The following is a 20407-nucleotide window of genomic DNA, read 5'->3' on the forward strand; positions in this document are numbered from 1 at the left end:
CCGCCCCCCCCCACCGGGCGAGCGCGGAATCCGGGGTCCCCGAGCGGCGCCAGGAGCGCGCGGGGCGGCGGGGGCGGCGGGGCCGGTGGGCGGGGCGGGGCGCGGGGCGGGGCGCGGGGCGGGGCGCGGGGCGGGGCGCGGGGCAGGGCGCGGGGCAGGGCGCGGCGTCCACGCGGTGGGTGCGCGGCGCTTCCATTCAAACTGGGGGGTCTGGGTTCTGGCGTCAGCGGAGGTGTGACCAACCAGAGTCCGGGGACGGGAATAAATTATGCAAATCGCCATCTGGCGATGGGTCAGATGACTCCCAGACTTTTGAAAAGTGCCTCGCCGGGAGCTCGAGGAGTGACAGCGGCGGGTTCTGGCTTCCCGGGCGGCGGCGCGCGCGAGGGCAGGCCCGGTCCCGAGCCCCGCTTCACCGCCGGCCGCACCTGCCGCGCGCTCGGGCCGGCGCCCCGGGCAGGAGACCGAGACCCCGACCCCGACCCCGACCCCGACCCCGGCCCGGCCCGGCCCCGGCCCCGGCCCGGCCCGAGAGGCGCTCCCTCCGCGGCGCGCGGCCAGGGGGCGCGGCGGGGCGGGGAAGGATGCGGAACCGCGTGCCTCTGCTCTGCCTCTGCGCCGTCTCCTGTTGCTTGGCGGCGGGGGTCCGCACGCCCCGGGGGCCGGAGGCCCGGCCGCAAGGTACCGTGCACCTAGTCCCATTAGCCCCGCACCCGCCCACCTCCAGCTCTGGGTGCCGCGTCCCCCTCACCGGCCCTGCCTGCTGCCCGCGGAATCCTCTTGTCTTTCCTACGACCCGGAGCTCCTCCTGCTCGGCTCCCCGACGAGGGCTTGGGGCGGGGGCGGGACGGGCGCAGCTGAGAGGCTGCAGGGCGCCGGGTCGCCCTGGCCGGCCCCACCCCTCCCACGAGAAGGTTCCCTGGATCCGTGCGGTCCCGCCCGCCGCTCTTCAACCTTCCCTTTGCGAGGCACGAAGGGTGTTAGGGAGCTAAGTCGCCTGGCGCCCCCCTCCTCGCCCGGGGTAGGTGTTTGGAAGGTTGAGGTGGCAGAGCCGGGATGAGTACCTGCGGGAGCTGCTGGGCTTATTGCTCCTGGCGGCCAGCCTCCTCCTCCCTTGCACCCTTTTCCACCTCTCTTCACCTTCCTCCTCCTGGATGCTGGCTGTTCTTTCTTCTGAGTTCTATACGGCAGTCTCCCCACTAGAGGAAGCCTGCCCTGGCCTAAAGAGGGTAGGGTCACCCACCTGGGGTGCCGGGTCAATTAGTTAAGCGGTGGAGAGGGGAGATCCCCTACACGGCACCCCATTATTTCATCTCCTACTATTCTTCTGAGGTTGAGCCAAATGATGTTGGTCCATGTCAGCTTATGGACATGCAGGCGCGTTAATTTGGGTGAATGAGAGAGCCTTGCTTTACTCAACATGCTCTAGTGCTGACGAGAAGTGTGACCCGGGGTAGTCGCATCTCTAGCTCCTCTCCCGTAAAACGCTACCCTTCCTTCCAACTGATGGGTTCCGCAATTCTGAGTATCTGTGGGCCATTCCTTCAGTGCCCACCTAGTGCCAGGCTCTCTTCTAGGTGTGGGGGATACAATGAACAAAGCAGATGGAGACCCCTGCCTTCTGGAGCTAGTAGGAAGACAGACAATAAACCCATTAAAAGATATAAATGATGCTCAGTAGGAAAAAAGTAAAGCAGAGAGGGAGGAACAGGGTGCTGAAGGAAAAGATGGGCCAGTTTTCACCTGTGGTCAGGCTTCCCTCCCGGAGAGGCTGACACTGAGCAGGGAACTGAAGGAGGGAACAGAAGGATCCCAGAGCGTACAGGGATGAAGAAAAGTCACGGAGTCCCAGAGGTTGAAGTGACCCAGGCCGAACGTAGTAGTAATAAAGCTGGAGAATTCTGGGGTCAGAGAAGGCCGGATGCTCAGGTGAATGTTGGTATGGCACTAGGTGGGTTCATCCACCAATGTGCCCCAGGAAGCCAGAAGACTTGTTTTCTTTTTCTCCTACAATTCCCCATCTGGTCTCTACGAATGGCTATTTGGGTGGGAATCAGGGCAGAAGGCTATTTTTGTCCATGGTTCAGATTTCTGCTATTGGGGCTTTTGTTCATCACTTTAATGTTGGTCAACCTGACGCTTGCTCATGCATTTTCTGGAACTCTGTCCTTTTTATATCAGGTGTATTCTTTTCCTCTCCACCACCCTCTTCACCACCACCTTCTCTACCATTTTGGTCTCTCTATTCAAGATTTCATTTGGGATCCATTTGATTTGTTATCCATTCTGGGACAAATGAAACTCCCAGAGTGGTCATCTGGTATTTTTTTCCCCTTGATTTCTGGGTGACAGGAGAGTTCGATTTGTTAATTTCCTAGCCTGTTACAAGGGGATGGATAGTTTCCTGGATGGTTGGAAGAATGGTGGATGAAGGATTGGTTTAAGACTGTCCGTAAAAAAAAAAAAAAAAAAAAAAGACTGTCCGTAATAGCATGGTGATGCCAGTGCTTCGTGTTAAGAGGCCACAGGGACATCAGTGACATTATCTGTGTTTTGGGAGCGGGGCACTGTGTGTGAGCAGTGGAGCTGAAAGTAGCCTTTGCTGCTCTTACGAATTTCCCCATGGCTTCAGTCATTTATTTGACAACCTGAAAGAATGTCTGGCACATTTCTGGTACTGCAGGGAGTCCTGAGGATGCCGGAGGTCTTCAGAGTAAGTGCTGGAATCTAGCTGGGAATGCTAGGGGAAGCCCGTCATGTGATAGCTGATGGCTTCTTATCTCTAATTCCAAAATCTAGAATCTTCCAAAATTGGAACATTTGTTTGGTAATTCGTTTGGCAGCAAGACTTGGCCTTACCAGCCCTGAATTCATTTGGCAGCAAAAACTGACCGGAACTGGCATGAAGCTGCCTATAATATTTATTTTTGCCCTCGAGTTGGTGTGTAGTTACGTATTTCCCTACAGAAATATTAGTGTGTTTGATAATTGGGGGATGCCCCGACTACACTGGAGATTTCTTGTATCACATGGCTTCTGTACCATAATGCCTTTCTAACATCTGAAATGTTCTGAATTCTGAATCTTAGCTGGTCCCAAGCATTTCAGGAAAATAATCAAGGACTAAGTAGTCATGTGAGGGGAGGAAAGAGAACTGGTTTGATAGAGAAGAGGAGAGAAAAGCAAGAGACACCTGTTTATTTTAGAGTCACGGTACTTAGTGCCTGTGACAAACTAATATTCTTAAATATTGAGGAGATGTCCCTTTATTATAGCTTTGCAACTCTTCTGGGAAGTGAGGAGAAACCAGTCAGCAGATATCAAAACTAAAACCCAGAGGATTAAGTCACACGTTCAAGATTGAACTAGAACCAGACCCCGGATCTCTCGTTTTCCCCAGCCCACTAGGTGCACCCATGCCCTGTTCTCTTTCCCCCAGATGAGCGCCACAGAGCCAGGGACGTACAGGTTACTGCCAAGCCTCCTGTGAGATTTAACCTTCGCACCTCTGAGGACTCGGAGCATGAGGGCTGCTACCTCCCCGTCGGCCACGACCAGCCTTTGGAAGACTGTGGCTTCAACGTGACGGCCAAAACCTTTTTCATCATTCATGGGTGGACGGTGAGCCCGGTGGGGGAAGCTCCGCAGCCTGACACAAGATTTGGTTTCCTTTGTTTTGGTCAATTAAAAAGAAGACTGGTGCTTCCAGATTCTGTGCTCTCTCTCTCCCCCTTCTCTTGTGGGCTGCTTGTGTTCCAGACAGCTGTGAAGAATGTAATGGGCACGTCGCAGAGGGGGCAATGTGGACTCCAGCAGGGTGGCATTTAACGCTGGCACACAGCGGGCTTTCGGAGAGTGGCTCTCCTGAAGGCAGCGGTCCAGCTCCACTGGCTCTTGAGGGGCCCTCTAATTACACTTAATTACATTGGTCAACCACTGCCTGGCGGGGGCCGTCCCTCCCTGAGAGCCAAGCTGAGCGGCAGCAACTTGACTGGCTCTGAGAGTCTCTGAAGAGCCAGCTGGCCTGGCTCGCTGGCCGCCACTGGCACCGTGCCCTCCTGTTTGTATAGAGATGGCTCCGGTTAAAGGCACTGGGGCTCTTTATGTGCCCTAGCCGAGCAATGCACATTGAAAGGCCCATGACAAACTTCAACAAAAAAGGGCTTTAATGCTCAGCTTAAAAGCTTTTGACCAGTGAGGGGTTCATTCATTCATATAATGATGGTCTGTAGGAAAATGACACTATTAAGTGAGTAGGTCTCTGCCTGGGCTAATTGGGAGGGGACATTCTTCCTTTTAATGATGAGAAATTCATATCTGTGACATGCTTTCTGGGTCTTTAGGTCTATCACCAACTGCTGGGGTCAGGCCTGGGGGCAAGTGCCTATCTCCCTAGTGTGCCCGAAGAGATGGTTAGGTGCTTGTCTATTCATCCTCATCCCACAGCCTACAATTAGAATCCTGCAATTGAACCTTTTTAAGATTCGCCCCCCCCCCCCGCCCCGTCAGAATGCAAATACAAACTGCCTGCAACTTACAAATGGGTCGCATTCCAGAAAGTTCTTTTGTAATCTGTTTGGAACTTGGAACAGCAGTTTCCCATAGAGGCAAGATTGTAAATGGCGTTTGGGTTCCCAGGCCAGGCACAGAAAATCTATTTATCTAATAATGTATATGTGGATAGGTTTACAACTGGACCTAGGCACTATATATAACTTTGTTTCTGTGGGAAAATGTGTTCTGAGTTCTAATTTGGGATTCCAGGGACAGATCTTCCCTACTCTGGAATCAAGAGGGATGGCAGACATGGGTTGTGGGAAGGAGTCATTTGTTAACTCCGAGTTTGCCTACGAGACAGCATCTCCTTGCATCTCTGACAGAGAAGCTAATTCTCCAGGGCAACCTTTCCCATCTGACTTTGGGGCAACTTGCTTGTCTGTGACAGGGACTCATGCCCACCCCAGGCCAGAATCGCTACCAACACTTATCGCTTAGTCGTAGGCCTAGTGGACAGTAAGTGGCAGCGTAAGACACCGGCTGTGGGACTTCCGCTGGGAAAAGCAAGATAGAAAGAGCAATGGAAGACAAACACTCATGCAGCAGTCCTGCCTGTGGCTGGCCTTGCTCACGTGCAAGTGTTTGGTGCCTGAGCAGCCATTGTGAAAGCTCTGGAACTGGCCAGGGAGAGGGTCATGGAACTGAATTCCATATTCATTAGGACTTATGAAACCCCTAAGAAGAATGTTTTCAAATGTTCTGTTTTCTTTGCAGATGAGTGGCATGCTTGAAAGTTGGCTGTACAAACTTGTGTCAGCCCTACAGACAAGAGAGAAAGAAGCCAACGTCGTGGTGGTTGACTGGCTTCCCCTGGCCCACCAGCTCTACACAGATGCTGTCAATAACACTAGGGTGGTGGGATACAGTGTTGCCAGGATGCTTGACTGGCTGCAGGTAAGTGCTTTTACAAACAAGATCTTGAATCTGAACCTTCTTAAGAAAACACAGCTCCGTGAACCTCAGGATTCTAAGAGTATCTTTGGGATTCAACTTTTTGCTTGAAATACTTGAAAGCTGGAACTCTGGAAAGCATTTTGATGATTGATATATCTCCGGATCTTGCCTGTTCCTTTGTTTGTCAGAACCACATTTGCCTGACAGGTCATTCAGGTTGGGAATTGTCAGGAGCCAGGACCAGCTTGAAATCTTGAAATCTGGGTCACCTGGGTGGCTCAGCGGTTGAGCGCCTGCCTTTGGCCCAGGGGCCTGATCCTGGAGTCCCGGGATCAAGTCCCACGTCGGGCTCCCAGCATGGAGCCTGCTTCTCCCTCTGCCTGTGTCTCTGCCTCTCTCTCTGTTTCTTATGAATTAAAAAAAAAGAAAAAGAAAAACAAAAAGAAATCTTGAAATCTTACTAGAGTCTGCTCTTTCCTTGGAAGGGTGGTGGTCCTCAGGGAGAAGAGAGCATTGGTTCCAACATATGCAGCCTAATGCTACGCTTAAAATATTAAGCGTGGGAAACAGATGCCAAGGTCCTACATTCACTCTGTATGAGTTAATGATTTGCCTGAGATCTGCGGACCTACCTGGAGGCAGGGGTGTACTGGCAAAGTAACCCCATTATTGGGGCATTTCCAGCTTGATCTTCCCTTCCTTTTGCCCGTGGAGTCTGATGCATGCTGATAGCATTCAGGGCAGGGTTCTCGAGCAGTACCTCAGCTCTCTGCCTGGGTTGTTCTGTAGGGCTCAATTTCTGAGCTGTGGGGTCAAAGCCCCATCTCCTCCCCCAACCAGTGAAGTGACCTTTCAGGGTATGATGCTTCCACTCTGGGGTCCTGGGTGGGCTGGTGGTGTGCAGGTTAGCACTTTCTGGGGCCTAAGAAGCTGTAGGCTGTGAAAGAGTAGGCTGTGGTAGGCACTTAGTCCTCAGTGATCCTGGTGGCTTAGTGGTCCACGTAGCCACCCCCACCTCCCATAGTGCTGAGAGAAGGGAGATGCAGCCGAAGGGTCAGGTGTGTAGCTTCTAGTCATAACCCCCCTTGCCCCAAACACTAGGCACACAAAGTGCCGTGAAGGCCTCTTGCCTTCCCCTCCCTGGCTGTGTCCATCCCTGTCTCCTTGCCAGGCATGTGGGCCATGCCCTGGAAAGTCTCTGTCTCTGGTTCCCAGGGCTCTTCCTTGTTGCCATAGAATTATTGAATTGTCGGGACCCTGTGGGCTCAGGGTCACCCGCACGCTGCACTCACACACTTTTGTGGCTTCCTGCAGGAGAAGGATGATTTTTCTCTCGGGAATGTTCACTTGATCGGCTATAGCCTCGGAGCTCACGTGGCTGGGTACGCTGGCAACTTCGTGAAAGGCACGGTGGGCAGGATCACAGGTAGGCTCTGCTTCCCACGTCATTGGCTGACCCCTGAGCTTCCTCAGCAGCTCCCCCGAACTGGCTTTTCTGAAATGCAGTGCTCCCCCGGAAGCAGCACATGGGAGCCCTAGAGGGCTAGCCTCGGAAGGGACCCAGAGAATATCTAATCCAGAGCTTTCAAGGGTTCTATTTGGTCGCAGAGTCCTTCTTTCAGGTTGACCTTGTATGGGACCCCGATAGATGAGACAGGTAGAAGGGACGTTCTGGTCAAAGCCAGGTAGATGTTAGGCAGTCCTAGCTTTGCTACGGGCCTTCCGGTTCCCCAGAGAAATCTCGGGGTCCCTGAGCACCAGTTTGAAAACCACAGGTCTGGTCTGCTGAGCAAGGAAATGCCCGGGGGCAAACAGCAAATAACCAAGGTGCAGAACTGCGGTGGATCCTGACCTGTGAACCTTGAGGGCTCACTCTGTTCTCTGCCAGTGATGCTTAGGACCTCCAGGGAAATGAACCCTGTTGGATTCTTATTTGAATTCCACCTCATTTCTGTTTCATCCACCACCAGCCTTTTCCCACTGTGTGCTGGCATGCTTATTAGTGGTCATTATCTGTTTAAAAAGGGTGCTTAAACTTCGTTGTCAAATAAGCCCTTCTGGTATTGGTACCCGGGTCGTTAGTAAGAAATTTGCATTTTCCATCCTGGCGAACTTCTGATCTGTGTTTGGATTCGATCATTTAGTGATTTGAGAAGTGTGAAAGATTTTCTTTTCCACTGTTGTGCTTCCTCAACTCTGTACACAGAGCTTCCTCCAGGCTGAAATTAATGGCAAATTTGTGGCCCTAAACTTTTTTTTAAAAAAGATTTTATTTATTTATCTGAGATAGAGAGAAAGAGCGATAGAGAGAGCAACAGCAGGGAGCAGGTGGAAAGGCAGAAGCAGGATGTAGGGCTCGACCCAGGACCCTGGGATCATGACCTGAGCCGAAGGCAGACCTTCAGCCGCTGAGCCCTCCAAGAGCCCCATGTTGCCCTAAAATTTTATCTTCCTTCTGGAATTCTTTTATTTTTCTTCACTCCCAGCTTCCTTCTTGCCTCCAAGATACCAGGACCCGACTGGTCATCTAGAAGGAAAGATATGATCTGTGTCTTTCCCGGCAGTGCTTTTATTTTAAAACACAAAGAAGTCCTGTCTAAAACAGAAGAGTCCTTAGCTAACAAGTGACAAAGTAAAGGTAGATGTTCATGTTTTAGCACCAAGCTAATGGGGTACTTTAAAAAAAAAAAAAAAAAAAATATATATATATATATATATATATTTGTGAGATTATATTGGCCTGCGTCACATCATCCTTGGGCTTTGGCCTAGCGCGCACACACGTATGCACACACACCCCTATAGGTCCTGTTATTTGATTTAGGAAACCTCAAGAGCCTTTTTGTTTCCCAAGATCTTGGGGCCTGAGCACCCAGGAGGCAGGACCATGTGGCTGCCCGTGCCTGCGCGCGTAGCTGCGGTGCGGGGCTGTAAGCCACTCCAGCTCCGGTGGCCACACAGCCCCCAGCCCAGCCAGACGCTCAGATTCAGAGCCCGGCCCGCCTCGTTCAAGCTGCAGCCCGTAGGAGTGTCCCCTCCACACCCCCCAGCTGTGGATCCTCCCTTTCCCTCTTTCTGAATCTGACAGTGATGGGGCTGGGGGAGGGTGTTCTGGGACCCCCCGCCCGCTCCTCCCCGCCCAGTGCCTGTTTGGGTGGTGGCCTCCGAGACAACGGCTCTGCTGACGGAATGCTAAAATCAGTGCTCCTTGCAGCTTGTGTGTCCCGAGCACGCTTCTTCTCTCCAGCCTTTCTCTGCGGTGGGGGCCTGGTAGGTGCTCAGGAAATTATACCCTCTACCCTCAGCACCTCAGGGATGGGCTCACCTGACATGGCTGTGTGCTTGCCCGATGGGGGAGGCGGGTGTGCACTCCTCCTCTCTGTCGGTAGACCCCCCATGAGCCAGGGAACCACGTGGTCCCAAGGGGTACAAGGACCAGATTGCAGCTTGAGTGGGGTCCTGAGGCCAACAGGGGCAACACCTGAACCCTGGTCTTGCTTGGATTAGAGCTATGGCCTGGGGTTTGCCAGTTTTACCTTCTTCGGCTTTTGACAGAATTCTGTGCTATGCTAGGGAAGAGGTCATATATTTGTTAGTCATAAACAGATAAGCGGATTCATTCATTTATTTAAGAAATAGGAGTTAAGGGTCCACTCTACAGACTGTGGGCCAGATGCTTCCTAATGTCAAGCACCACCTAAGCTAAGCTGTGACAGGTACTGGGTGCTAGCTCGAAGACTTGTCACAATGGGGTCACGGGGGCCTCTTGGCTTCATTTTACAGGTGGGGAAACGGGGACTCTGTGCTGAAATAATGGGAGCAATGTCTAACCGTCATAAGTAGCAGAGCCAGGATTCAAATGCAGGCTGGCAGATTGCAGAGGCCGCACCCAGCCACCAGCCCCTATCACTCCTCTCTTTTGCTGGTGGATATAAAACAGTGATGCAAGGGCAGCAGGCCCTGCCCTGCTAGGCCACCGTGCAGAGGCTCTCCGGGGTGTGCATGCGTGTGCGTGTGTGCAACTTTCACTGGCTGAAGAGAACGTCTTTGGAAGGGCTCTGACTGCATGGAAGAAAGGGTGGCTCTCTGCTTTTGCTTTTCTTGGAGGGGACGAGAGCTCCCTCCTATTCCTGGTGAAAAAAAAGTAAATGGGGCAGCCTTTCCCGGAGAGTCTGTGAGGCCTGGTTATGCATTGGGCTGGGGGAGTCCAGTCCGGGTAGGCAAAGCTCGCAGCCCCCAGGCCTTGCCCCCAGCCCCCAGCCCCTGCCCCCAGCCCCTAACCCCCAGCCCCTGCCCCCAGCCCCCAGCCCCCAGCCCCCAGCCCCAGCCCCCAGCACCCAGCCAGTCCTGTCCAGGAGCCCTGCCACTGCCTGCATTCCTCTGGCACAGCTGGGTTTCCATGGCTCTGACGGTCTGGTGGAGACTTTTATTCACATCAAGCAAAGAGCCCCTCCCTTGTATTGGTTGCAAAGCAGAATGGTCTTCTTTCTCTCTTTTTTTAATTCCAGAAAACATAGCAAGAAGCAGGGGGCGGCTGCCTGTGTTGAGACCACAGCCCTTGGCAGCCTCTGAACTGAGGCATCACGGGCCGTGCTGGGGGTCACTGCTCCCGTGCCACCCTTCTTTTGGGCCCAGGGCTGCTGATGAACCGCCAGGCACCCTGTGCTTCCAGGCATTTATCTAAACTTCTTCTGGAACCTGCTTATTTTCATGCAAGACGCGTTTCATAAGTTTACTGTTGACTCCAGATGGTAGCTCTGCCTGCTGTGTAGCCTGAAATCGGCCCAGTGATTCGAGGCTCACCGTGTGCTCCCTGGTTCTCTTGCACTGGGGCTTGGGGGTCCTATTACCCATCTCCTCCTTGTATGACTCTGTTCTTGGTCTTAACTCCTCTCTGACGTGGTGTTTCTAGACCACGGTGCCTGGGCCTCAGTGCCGTTCACATTTGGGTCAGCTAATGCTTTGTTGTGGGAACTGATCTGCGCATTGCTGGATGTTTATCAGTTTCCCTGGCCTCTGCCTGCCAGCTGCTAACAGCTTCTCTCTCTCCACAACTGTGACAACCACAAATGTCTGAGACATCGCCAAATGTCCCCTTAGCAGCAAACTCACTCCCAGCTGAGAACCACTGTTCTAGACTAAACAGTGTGCAGTACTCTCAGCTTCCTCCGGGCCCTCGCCTGTGTCTGTAGGGCAGAGGGCTCTCCAGGCTGGCATGAAGTCAGCTCCCACAATCACTTGAGCTTGGTAATAGCAGCTAGTACTTACACTGACAAGCACTTAATCTCTTAATATCTCACATGAACTGTGTGGATTAAGATGTTCAGGTTCAGTTTTATCGATGATACTGAAGGTGGGAGATGTTTTTTCCAATCTTCAGGCTGGAAATTCACAGACCATCTCCTTTTAGGATCTTCAGATTCAATTCAAAGACCACCTCCTTTTATAATCACCTGGGGAAACCGGACTTGTTAATCAAAATCTCTAGAGGGCTGGGGAATCCGCAACTCAGGCTTTGCCAATTCTTTTCTTCGGATGGTTTACATTCATGTGGTTCCAAAATAGTCTCTTATCGTTGCTGCCACCTACTAGGTCCTCCCGCCACCTCTCTGCTGCACGCATATATACAAGTAGCCAGTGGCTTGTGTATCCATCCTTCCAGACGTTTATGTAGCCACCTAATAGACTTGGGATTTTCCGCAAGCTCCCAGTGATATTTGTGCTGTTTCAAATGTGAGAACCAGTTCTCTCTATGCTGCTGTTTGCTTGGGCAGTGCAGAAAGTCTATAGGCAAAAAGATTTCTCCCTCTAGCTGCAAAATACAGGAATTCCGGAGGCCTGGGACACGGGTCCTCAGTGTAAGTCTGGTGTGCCCTCCACCCCTGATTTCACCAGTCCACCCTTGGGCCAGATTTATCGCTAAAGGAAGGGGAAGAGTAAGTCCACATGCAAACAGCTCAGTTTGGGAAAACTGAGTGCTCCCTCCAGAAGATGTGGGTAGCCTGGTTATTCCATGAAAAGCCTGCTACACTAAGGCTGTGGAAGGCTTTCAATGGGAGAATAAATGAGATGAATGGCTTAGTTAGGCTAGCCTGAGTTCTTTCTAGAATGGCTTCATTTCTGACGGTCTGGGGATCCTGGGAGCTGCATGGCCTTGTGAACCCGGCAGCTAGTTTTCCGAGTCAGTTGAGTTGTCAGGACAGGTGAAGGCTTCAGAAGAAAGTAAAAGGTCCCTGACTGCATGCATCACCCTATTTCAGGTTGGGGGCGCTGGCTCTGAGGAGGCCTCATTATACACACATGGGCTTACTCGTAAGTCAGGTCTCATGCCCTTGGTCCACCCGACACAGCTAGTCTTGGCTCCCCCTCCCACTCTAGGTTTGGATCCTGCTGGGCCCATGTTTGAAGGAGTGGACATCCATAGGAGGCTGTCCCCTGACGACGCAGACTTCGTGGATGTCCTCCACACTTACACACGTTCCTTCGGCTTGAGCATTGGGATCCAGATGCCCGTGGGCCACATCGACATCTACCCCAATGGGGGGGACTTCCAGCCAGGCTGTGGACTCAATGATGTGTTGGGCTCAATCGCATATGGAAGTAAGTTCCTATTTTCTGCCTCACGTAGAGGTTTGACTGGGTGATCACAGCTCCTCCGAAACCAGCACGAGCTGGTCGTGCTCCCACCAATGTTCATTTCATTGCATGCACACCCTCCATGGGGCCTCCAACCCCGTGTACCGTTCATTTTTCTGTGGGCTTATTAACAGCAATCTGTTGGCCTCTGCTTTGCATTCTCATGCTTTGAGGTCCTGGTTATTATTGCTTAATTTCTTTTTACAAGAAAAGGAACATATATTTGTTGGGGAAAAAAAGTCAAGCAATGCAGAGTCGCATAGAGCATTCTCCCACCCCCTCTTTACTCTTCAAAGGTAGCCAATGGGGGCAATTTTGTGTGTATCCTTCTGGTCTGGTTTTCTTTTTAATTTTTTTTTTAAATTTATTTATTTATTTATTTATTTATTTATTTATTTATTTATTTATGATAGTCACAGAGAGAGAGAGAGAGAGGCAGAGACACAGGCAGAGGGAGAAGCAGGCTCCATGCACCGGGAGCCTGATGTGGGATTCAATCCCGGGTCTCCAGGATCGCGCCCTGGGCCAAAGGCAGGCGCCAAACCGCTGCGCCACCCAGGGATCCCTGGTTTTCTTTTTAAATGTGTGTGTGTGTGTGTGTATGAGATTATAGTTTTTGAAATCACGTTGTTCTGTAACTTTACTTTTTTAGTCATAATATACATAATGAATATTCTTAAACACCAGAGCACATAGATTTGCTTACCTTATTCTTTTTAAAGTCTGTACAATATTCTACGGCATGGATGCACTATAATTTAATTTTTTGTGACATTTTACTTTATCTTTCTAACAAGATTTATTTATTTGAGAGAGAGAGCGCGCGCGCACAAGCAGGGGGGAGGAACAGAGGGAGAAGCAGACTCACCCCTGAGCAGGGAGCCTGATGCAGGACTCAATCCCAGGACCTGGGATCATGACCTGAGCTGAAGGCAGATGCTTAACTGACTGAGCCCCCCAGGCGCCCCTTTTGTGACATTTTAAAGAAGTAAAATCAAGATGATGTCTCCATTTACTGGTGATTTACTGTCTGCATGCCTGAGCCCGTTCCCAGCACACTTGGGCTGAACTGAATTTGCTGCTGAAGCTCAAGTGTGGTGGAGTGACCGGGCTCTTCCCAGGTTTCCCACTCGATCACTACCCCAGGGCCCACCAGCATTGCGAGGTCTTGGCCCCTGTTGGTTCTCTGCGCTCCGATAGACTGCCCTTTGGATGTCCCACTCCCTCATGCAGCCTGACTGTAGCCCTCCCTCAATGTGGTCATATCCAAGTGGCCCTTGAAGGCTTAGAGGTCCGTACAGGTGACGGCATCCTTAAGGCCAGTGGTGTTACTGAGGAAGGGATGGGATGGCTTTGTCCAATTTTTCTTAAGGTCCTCCAGTTTAAGGAACGATTGGCTTTAGCTTCTGGTGACCAGAGATAATGATGAACGTGGACTAGAAAATCCAAATTATGCTCCTAACTTTGTGACCATCTGATCGTGTGACTCTGAGCAAGTTACGGACTCTCTCTGGGCCTTGGGGGGCGTGATCTGTATTTGATGAGAGGCTCATCCTGTGTGTTCTCTGCCCACCCCAGCAATCACGGAGGTGGTGAAATGTGAGCACGAGCGGGCCGTGCACCTCTTTGTTGACTCCCTGGTGAATCAGGACAAGCCGAGTTTTGCGTTCCAGTGCACAGACTCAAATCGCTTCAAAAAGGGGATCTGTCTCAGCTGCCGGAAGAACCGGTGTAATAGCATCGGCTACAACGCGAAGAAAACGAGGAGCAAGAGGAACAGCAAAATGTATCTCAAAACCCGGGCGGGCATGCCTTTCAGAGGTAACCCCCATCCCCCCTGGCGCCTGCCCAATGGCCTTCATCTTTTCCCTTCTTCTCAGTTCCACATTGTGGAAAGGGCAGGTCCCAACCCAGGACGTGTGGCAGAAGCACAGTGAGCTCAGATCACTGCACATCACACGATGCTGTGCGCACCCTAGGAAAGCTGATCTTGTCGAATAAGTGGTGGGAACTCTTTGTGCTGCGTATCATCATTCTGTGATCACAATATCAATACCTTGAATTTGTATTAAGATCAGAATTTTTCGTTGCCTTGCCTTTGGCTTTCGCGAAGCTGTTTAGTATTTTCCTCCTTTGAGTGTCACAACTAACCTGAGAATGGACCAAGAGGGAGTCGGCATGATGTTGTGCATTTTTACAACATATTCTAAAACCCATCAGTTTTGTGGGTGCTGTTTGACCTATTGAGGAAGCTGGGGCTCAGAGAGTGAATGCGTTGGCCCTTAATTCAAGGTCGCGCAGCTAGAGAGTTGCTAGGCTGGAACCAGCTCCCCCTCCCAGTTCCCCAAACTCCCAAGTTTGGGGCTTGTTTTATACTGTAGTGATCCCTCATCCCATCGGGCTGAATGAGAGCAGAGGGAGGCTGGGTTGGACTGAGGGACCCCTAAGAACTCGGGGTACTGGGTGGCTCAGGTTGAGTCGGGGTGTCCTGAGATGACCAGCAAAGCTCACACGTGCCTTTGTTCTGCTATCTCCGCAGTTTACCATTATCAGATGAAAATCCATATCTTCAGCTACAAGAATGTGGGAGAAATCGAACCCAACTTTTATGTCACCCTTTATGGCACCAGCGCAGACTCCCAGACTCTGCCTTTGGAAATGTAAGTCGCAAGCTCCCTTTGATGGGCTCGGGACCAAGGACAAGTCAGTGTGAGAATGAGCGAGCATGAGAGCGTTTGAACGAGTGCAGGGAAGTGTAGCCTGAGTGCTGGCGGGATGGGCTGGGTGGCTCCAGAGGCCCCTGTGGTCCACACTCCCCACCAAGCCCTTGACTCAGACCCTTTCTGGGCGGGATGCTCCTGGATGAGTCAGCAGCAGGAGAAGCTGCTGGATCAGCTGGACAGAAACTGCCGTTTCATTTCAGGCAACGCCTGACACCTGAGGCTGTAGGAAATTTGGAACACAAATGCCATTCCTGTACTGTTTCTAATCTGTGGGAAGGGCGCATAGCAGCGTGTATCTGTTGGTCACACGCAAGGTGCAAAGCAATATGCTGTGTAGTGTGGGGATGGCCAGGTCATGTCATCAAAGTACTCACTTCCTAGGGCTCAGGGTGTGGTTGGGGGAGCAGGTGTGTGCACATACTGCCGCGCACACATGGGGGCAGGACAGGTCCCCGAGTGTCAGGTGAGGGGTACAGGCAGGAAGGGGCTGGGAGTTCAAGGGAGACTAGTGTGTGTGGGCCCATTTCACGGTGGTCCCCACGGGACCGGTGCTACCACTGTGTCACCCCACAGAGAGGTAGGTCAGTGACACCTGCTCCTGTGTCCCCTTGTAGAGTGGAGCAGATTGGGCTAAATGCCACCAATACCTTCCTGGTCTACACTGAGGAGGACCTGGGTGACCTCTTGAAGATTAAACTCACCTGGGAGGGGGCGACTCAGTCCTGGTACAACCTGTGGAAGGAGCTTCGCAGTTACCTGTCTCAGCCCCGCAGCACAGAGGAGGAGCTGAGCATCAGGCGCATCCGGGTCAAGTCTGGGGAGACTCAGCGCAGGTAAGGGGCCTGGGCGCTTTCTGGGCTCCGTGTCCCTGGGGAGCGGAGGGCGGCGGCCTCTGCAGCGGCCTCTCCTGTGCTGAGCGTGCGCTTCCCAGTGTTCCGTCTGCAGGGTCCGGGGCAGCCCCCAGATGGCTTCGTAAGAAAAAGTGAACACTGTACAGCAAGACCTCTGGCAGCCGTGGCATCAGTTGTGTCCCGACGCCGGGCCCTCGGCTGCGGCAGGGGGCAGGGTGGGGCTGGAGTCCAGCCGTCCTTGCCCCTGCTGCGCCAGTGTCGGCCCGGGGGGGCGCTTGTCCTGCTCGGGGCTCTCGGGGAGCCCTGCCTCACTGAGCCGTCTTCGCTGGGCCCTGTGTCGGGACAAACCAGGGTATCCAGCTGGGGAGCCCCGTGGTGAGGGCTGCCAACCCCTGGCTTCCCAGCCCCTGATTTCCGGAGGGCTGTTCGCTTCCTCCACAGACTGAGTCGGGCTCATGGGCCGGGCCTGACGTCAGGGTCAGGGGCCGAGGCCCGTCTATGCCAGGCCCGCCGCGGCCCCGCCTGGGAACTGCGCACCTGTGTGTCTCGGCCCAACGCTGCACCTTGGCTCTCTGAGCAGGAGCCGGGGAAGCCCGCGGGGCCTTGGTCACGGGAGGGGGGCTTTCTCGCCACGTGTTTCCGTGGACCGCTGGGCGTCGCGGGCAGCCTCGGGGTGACGGGAAGCGCCCCCGCGGTCTCTGTCCCTAGTCTGCTGTTTCTCTGTGTCACGGCCCTTCCTGTTTCCCGCTTCCATCCATCGCCTGTGGTGCCATGTGGCCGAGGGGGGAGGGAGGCTCGGGGCCCTTGTCCGAGAGGTTCTGGTCTAGAAACACGTCACCCGGGGGCAGCTGAAGGCCCTTTGCCCCCTGCCCCGCCCTGGGTTTCATTAGATGTGTGCTCCAACTTGACAAGATACCATTAAATCTTCTTTCAAAGTGTTTTAGACAAATTGACAACCTAAGAGTGAGAGTCCCGCTCTCCCTTGTCCTTGCCTCCGTTTGGCGGGACACTGTCACCATTCTGAGGGCTGCAAACTGGTCCCTGACTGCGTGTTTATGTGTTTTAGTTTCCTGATCTCAGTGAGGTACGTCCCCTCCTTATATGTTTACGGGCTGTGTGGGCTTCCTGGCAAAGCTTCCCAAAACTGTTTTGAATGTGGCCTTTTCCCTTTTAGTCTGCATGTCCCATATGTCAGGGTCAGGGGCCCCATACATGTCTTGGTCATGGGTCATGCTCACCACACACTGCTGAGACCCACACACCCTGTATGTCACGGTTGCGGTGGTTATTCGGGTATCGTTTTCTTCTGTGATCCTGGCTGAGCATTTTCTGAACCTTTGATTTAGACTCCCAGCTGAATCCCACTTCTGCCTGTCACTGGGGATCCATGAGCACCGTATTGGAAATGCCTCAGGGCCCTCCGTTTGGTGGCATTTGCAGTCTGCCCTGGGGATGAGCATCCATGAGCACCTCAGGGCCATGTATGATGTGTTAAGATGGGACAACACATTCATTGTTGACTCCGTGCCATATGAGGCAATGGCCATAGCACAGACTACATTCGTAGAACGTGCTATCAAGATTCAAGGGCATGGGCAATCAGGGAGGCTCCAGAGAGGCCATGCCTTGGGAGGCAGGCAGACTTTTCAATGAACCAACAGTAGAAAGTGAAAGAAGTGTGATGAAATTCTGCATGAACCAGATCACAGAGGGTTCACCAAGACATGGTTTGGGCACTCGCAGCAGCGATGGGGAGTTCCAAAGATTTGAGTCGGGTGTGGCCTAATGAAAAGACCTCCTCACTCGGCCCACTTTGGATCCAGAAAGCATCATCTGGCCAAGGCACTCCCCTACGAGAGTTGTGGCTACATTGGCAGGTTCTTTTTCTTCCTAGAATGACTTTTTGTGTGGACGACTTCGAGAACACCAGCATTTCCCCTGGCCAAGAGCTCTGGTTTCACAAGTGTCGGGATGGCTGGAGAATGAAAAATGAAACCAGGTAACTGGGACTCTGTCATCTGCAGTGCATGTTGATGGGTCACCCAGCATGTGCTGGACGTGGGTCTGGGTGCTTGGGACACAGCACACAATGGGTGCAAATCCCTTCTGCCCTGAATCTGACCTGTCGGGAGGAGGTAGGCCAGTTGGTGGAAGATGCAGGATGTTGTACAAGTCTGTGTCCCTTCACCTCTTGTCCTGCCTCTTGCCCCGAGGATGTTCACAGCCGGTGGCCCTGCTGGAATCAGGCAACCTTAGAATGGACCTGTCCATCGAGACCAGGGCTGTGGGAAGGTTCTAGGGCTCCTAGCTTCCTTCCAGGCACGTGTTTGGAGTGGGCATCAGGTGGGAGGTAAGGGTAAGCATATGCTTGGTCTCAATGGACAGGTCCATTCTAAGGTGGCCTGATTATAAGCAGAGCACACCCTCAGTGCAGACTGCCGTGTTCACCAAATGGATGACCAAGTGCCCCTCTTATAGGCTTCCCTTCGGCTCAGCAGCGGAGCTTCCCTGAGGGGCTGCCCCGCCCCCCCGCCTCCCAGGGACACGGAGGAGCGTTCCTGCTGACAACCCACCTGATGGAAGGACCCCACTTGGCCTTGACCCTAGCGTCTGGAAGAGTCTGTTTGCTGGGCCCAGGACCTTACCTCCTATGATGGTTGGGACATCTCGCCGGAGGGGACTGCGCATGGCCGCTCCTGCCACCCCTGCTGGCCCTGCGTGACTCCAGCTCAGGCCTGTGTGCAAAGGGTGGAGGGCCTGGGCCTCTCCAAGGTGCCCAGTGAGCCTGTGCTTTCCCTGCCAAGAGTTGCTCGTGCAAGGTTGTGAGCTGCCCGAGCAGACCTGAGGGGTGGGGAGGGCTTTCTGCTGGGAGCAGACGTGTGTCAGGGTGGCAGACCCGTGACCTCGTTCACCCAGAGAGCCCCAGAGCACCTCACCTGGGGCAGTGGTGAGGCCCTCACTGTTGGGGTTCCATGGGCTGCACTCGATGGGTACTGGCCACATGTCAGATGTTCTGTCCTGCCGCCCGGCTTGTCCTGAAAGCACACGTCACTGGCTTTTCTCAGTTTTCCACTGCTTACTTTTTGATGGTACAAATGTGTATTAAGCACTTAAACTTAATTAGCACAAGGCAGTAGACGTATTCATAAACCTTTCCAGATGTGGAGTCCAGTGGGGTTGGGATTTCTAGACTCCCTTCCAGTTTAGGTGATCCGTGGATACACACGTGGTGATGGGCATGGGGGACACGGTGGGGGAGGCTACAGGGCTAAGAGCCGGGATCCTAAGCTTTTGATGGTCTCAGCTGGTTCTTGCTGGTGAACGTGTGTACTCCCTACGTGCGTGTTCCATCACTTGCATCGGAGCAAGCAGGGCACCGCATGTGCTGGGGACAGGAGGTGGCCAGTTACCAAATGTGATGGCTTTGGAGCCGAATCTCTTCTGCTCAGGAAGATAGACAGTATCACGTATCTATTGCACACATCTGTTCACCCGTCATCAGAGCTGGCACTAGGATTTGATAGGGTGCTTTTCCCTCCTTGGCACCCCTGGCTCTGATACCAGGGCCTTCTCTGTGTTGAACTCAGAAAAGCCTCCCATTTCAGATCTTGAGATGAATGAATACACGTGAGAGCTGGGAGACTGATTAACTTTTCCAAAGGTTTGCAGGAGCATCGCCAAACTAGAGCCTCACAGCGGGAGGTGAGCGGGGGCCACCGCAGGAGCCACCACAGGCTCTGCTTACAGCACCTGGCTTCCCGAGCGTCAGCCCCATGCCTGCAGTTGCACACGGAGCTCGCGGTGGAGTCAGGTCCCGGTTTCCCAGAGGCGAGCCCATGCTGTGCTCCTCTTTGCAACTTCATCCAGACGTCTACAGCCTTTTCTCGCCAGGATGCCCCGATGTGACCAACGAGGAATTGTTTTTCAGAGCCATCCATAAAACCATGAACCCTTTCATTAATGTATAACTGGGAAAGTGACTGTTCCAAGAGGTTGGGCTTTTTATGGGTGAGATTTATTTGGAAGGAGGTGTGATGTCAAGTTGGGGGACAAGATTGATTTTCTTTGTACTTAGGTGTTTAAGGGATGTCGTTTGAATCTGCATTGTGCCAAAGTTGTATCATTGTTTAATGCCAAAATTTTGAAGATGTCAGCAGTCAAGTCTTAATTAATTCAAGGTATTTTCTTAAATGGTGTGCTTCTTCTGTTGCTTCTGTGAATGCTTTCTAGCCAAAGTGGACCTTGTATTATTGACCGTTCATCCCAATTACTTCTGACTTCTGTTTTTAGTAATAGAAGCCTTAGGAATCAATTCCTCAGTGGGTCTTGTATTTATACATTTGGCTCGAAGCCTTATTTGTATATAATGATGCTTTTTTTTTAACACTTAGAATACTATTTATTTCTCAAGTGTATATAATGTATAAAAACAAATATATGGCTAGTTTTTATTTTAAAATTAACCAATTTTGAGATTAGAATTTTAAATAGTAAAATAATAAAAAAATCTATACAACTCTTTGTGATTTGGCATCTCAATTCTTAATATTTGAAAGAATTATAGCTGCCCAAGCCTAGGTTCTGACAAAAAATTACCTTTGTATAAGCTCTACTCTCTGATACTAATTATTGGAAGGAAGTGGATAACAGCTCCTTTCACTAAAGAACAAGATGGGAAATTATTTGAATTGCAGAAACTCCTGAAGTGTATGTTAGGAAAAAAGGCAGGACATTGGTAAATATCGG

At 52.3% G+C, this 20407-nt stretch overlaps 1 protein-coding gene across 2 annotated transcripts; it reads left to right on the forward strand.

Annotated features, from left to right (window-relative positions):
- Nucleotides 1-520: 520 nt before the first annotated feature.
- Nucleotides 521-20177, forward strand: LIPG (lipase G, endothelial type). 2 transcript variants are annotated; one of them, XM_077899800.1, is made up of 10 exons: nucleotides 521-681; nucleotides 3440-3621; nucleotides 5272-5451; nucleotides 6766-6877; nucleotides 11830-12051; nucleotides 13666-13908; nucleotides 14627-14747; nucleotides 15425-15643; nucleotides 17556-17660; nucleotides 18140-20177. In XM_077899800.1, exons 1-10 carry the CDS (start codon nucleotides 585-587, stop codon nucleotides 18171-18173), a joined length of 1515 nt encoding a protein of 504 aa, XP_077755926.1. In that variant the 5' UTR covers nucleotides 521-584; the 3' UTR covers nucleotides 18174-20177. The 2 variants fall into 2 exon arrangements, with proteins under 2 accessions (XP_077755926.1, XP_077755929.1); XM_077899803.1 differs by lacking the exon at nucleotides 521-681 and adding an exon at nucleotides 940-1021.
- Nucleotides 20178-20407: the final 230 nt, after the last annotated feature.

Source organism: Canis aureus, chromosome 6, assembly GCF_053574225.1.
Source record: "Canis aureus isolate CA01 chromosome 6, VMU_Caureus_v.1.0, whole genome shotgun sequence".
Taxonomy (NCBI): domain Eukaryota; kingdom Metazoa; phylum Chordata; class Mammalia; order Carnivora; family Canidae; genus Canis; species Canis aureus.

Bases quoted from the DNA above. Each gene is read 5' to 3' on its own strand.
- LIPG (XM_077899800.1), top strand. From the start codon at position 585: ATGCGGAACCGCGTGCCTCTGCTCTGCCTCTGCGCCGTCTCCTGTTGC. The intron at 682-3,439 runs GTACCGTGCACC...TCTTTCCCCCAG, and splicing joins GCCGGAGGCCCGGCCGCAAG to ATGAGCGCCACAGAGCCAGG. The intron at 5,452-6,765 runs GTAAGTGCTTTT...GGCTTCCTGCAG, and splicing joins GGATGCTTGACTGGCTGCAG to GAGAAGGATGATTTTTCTCT.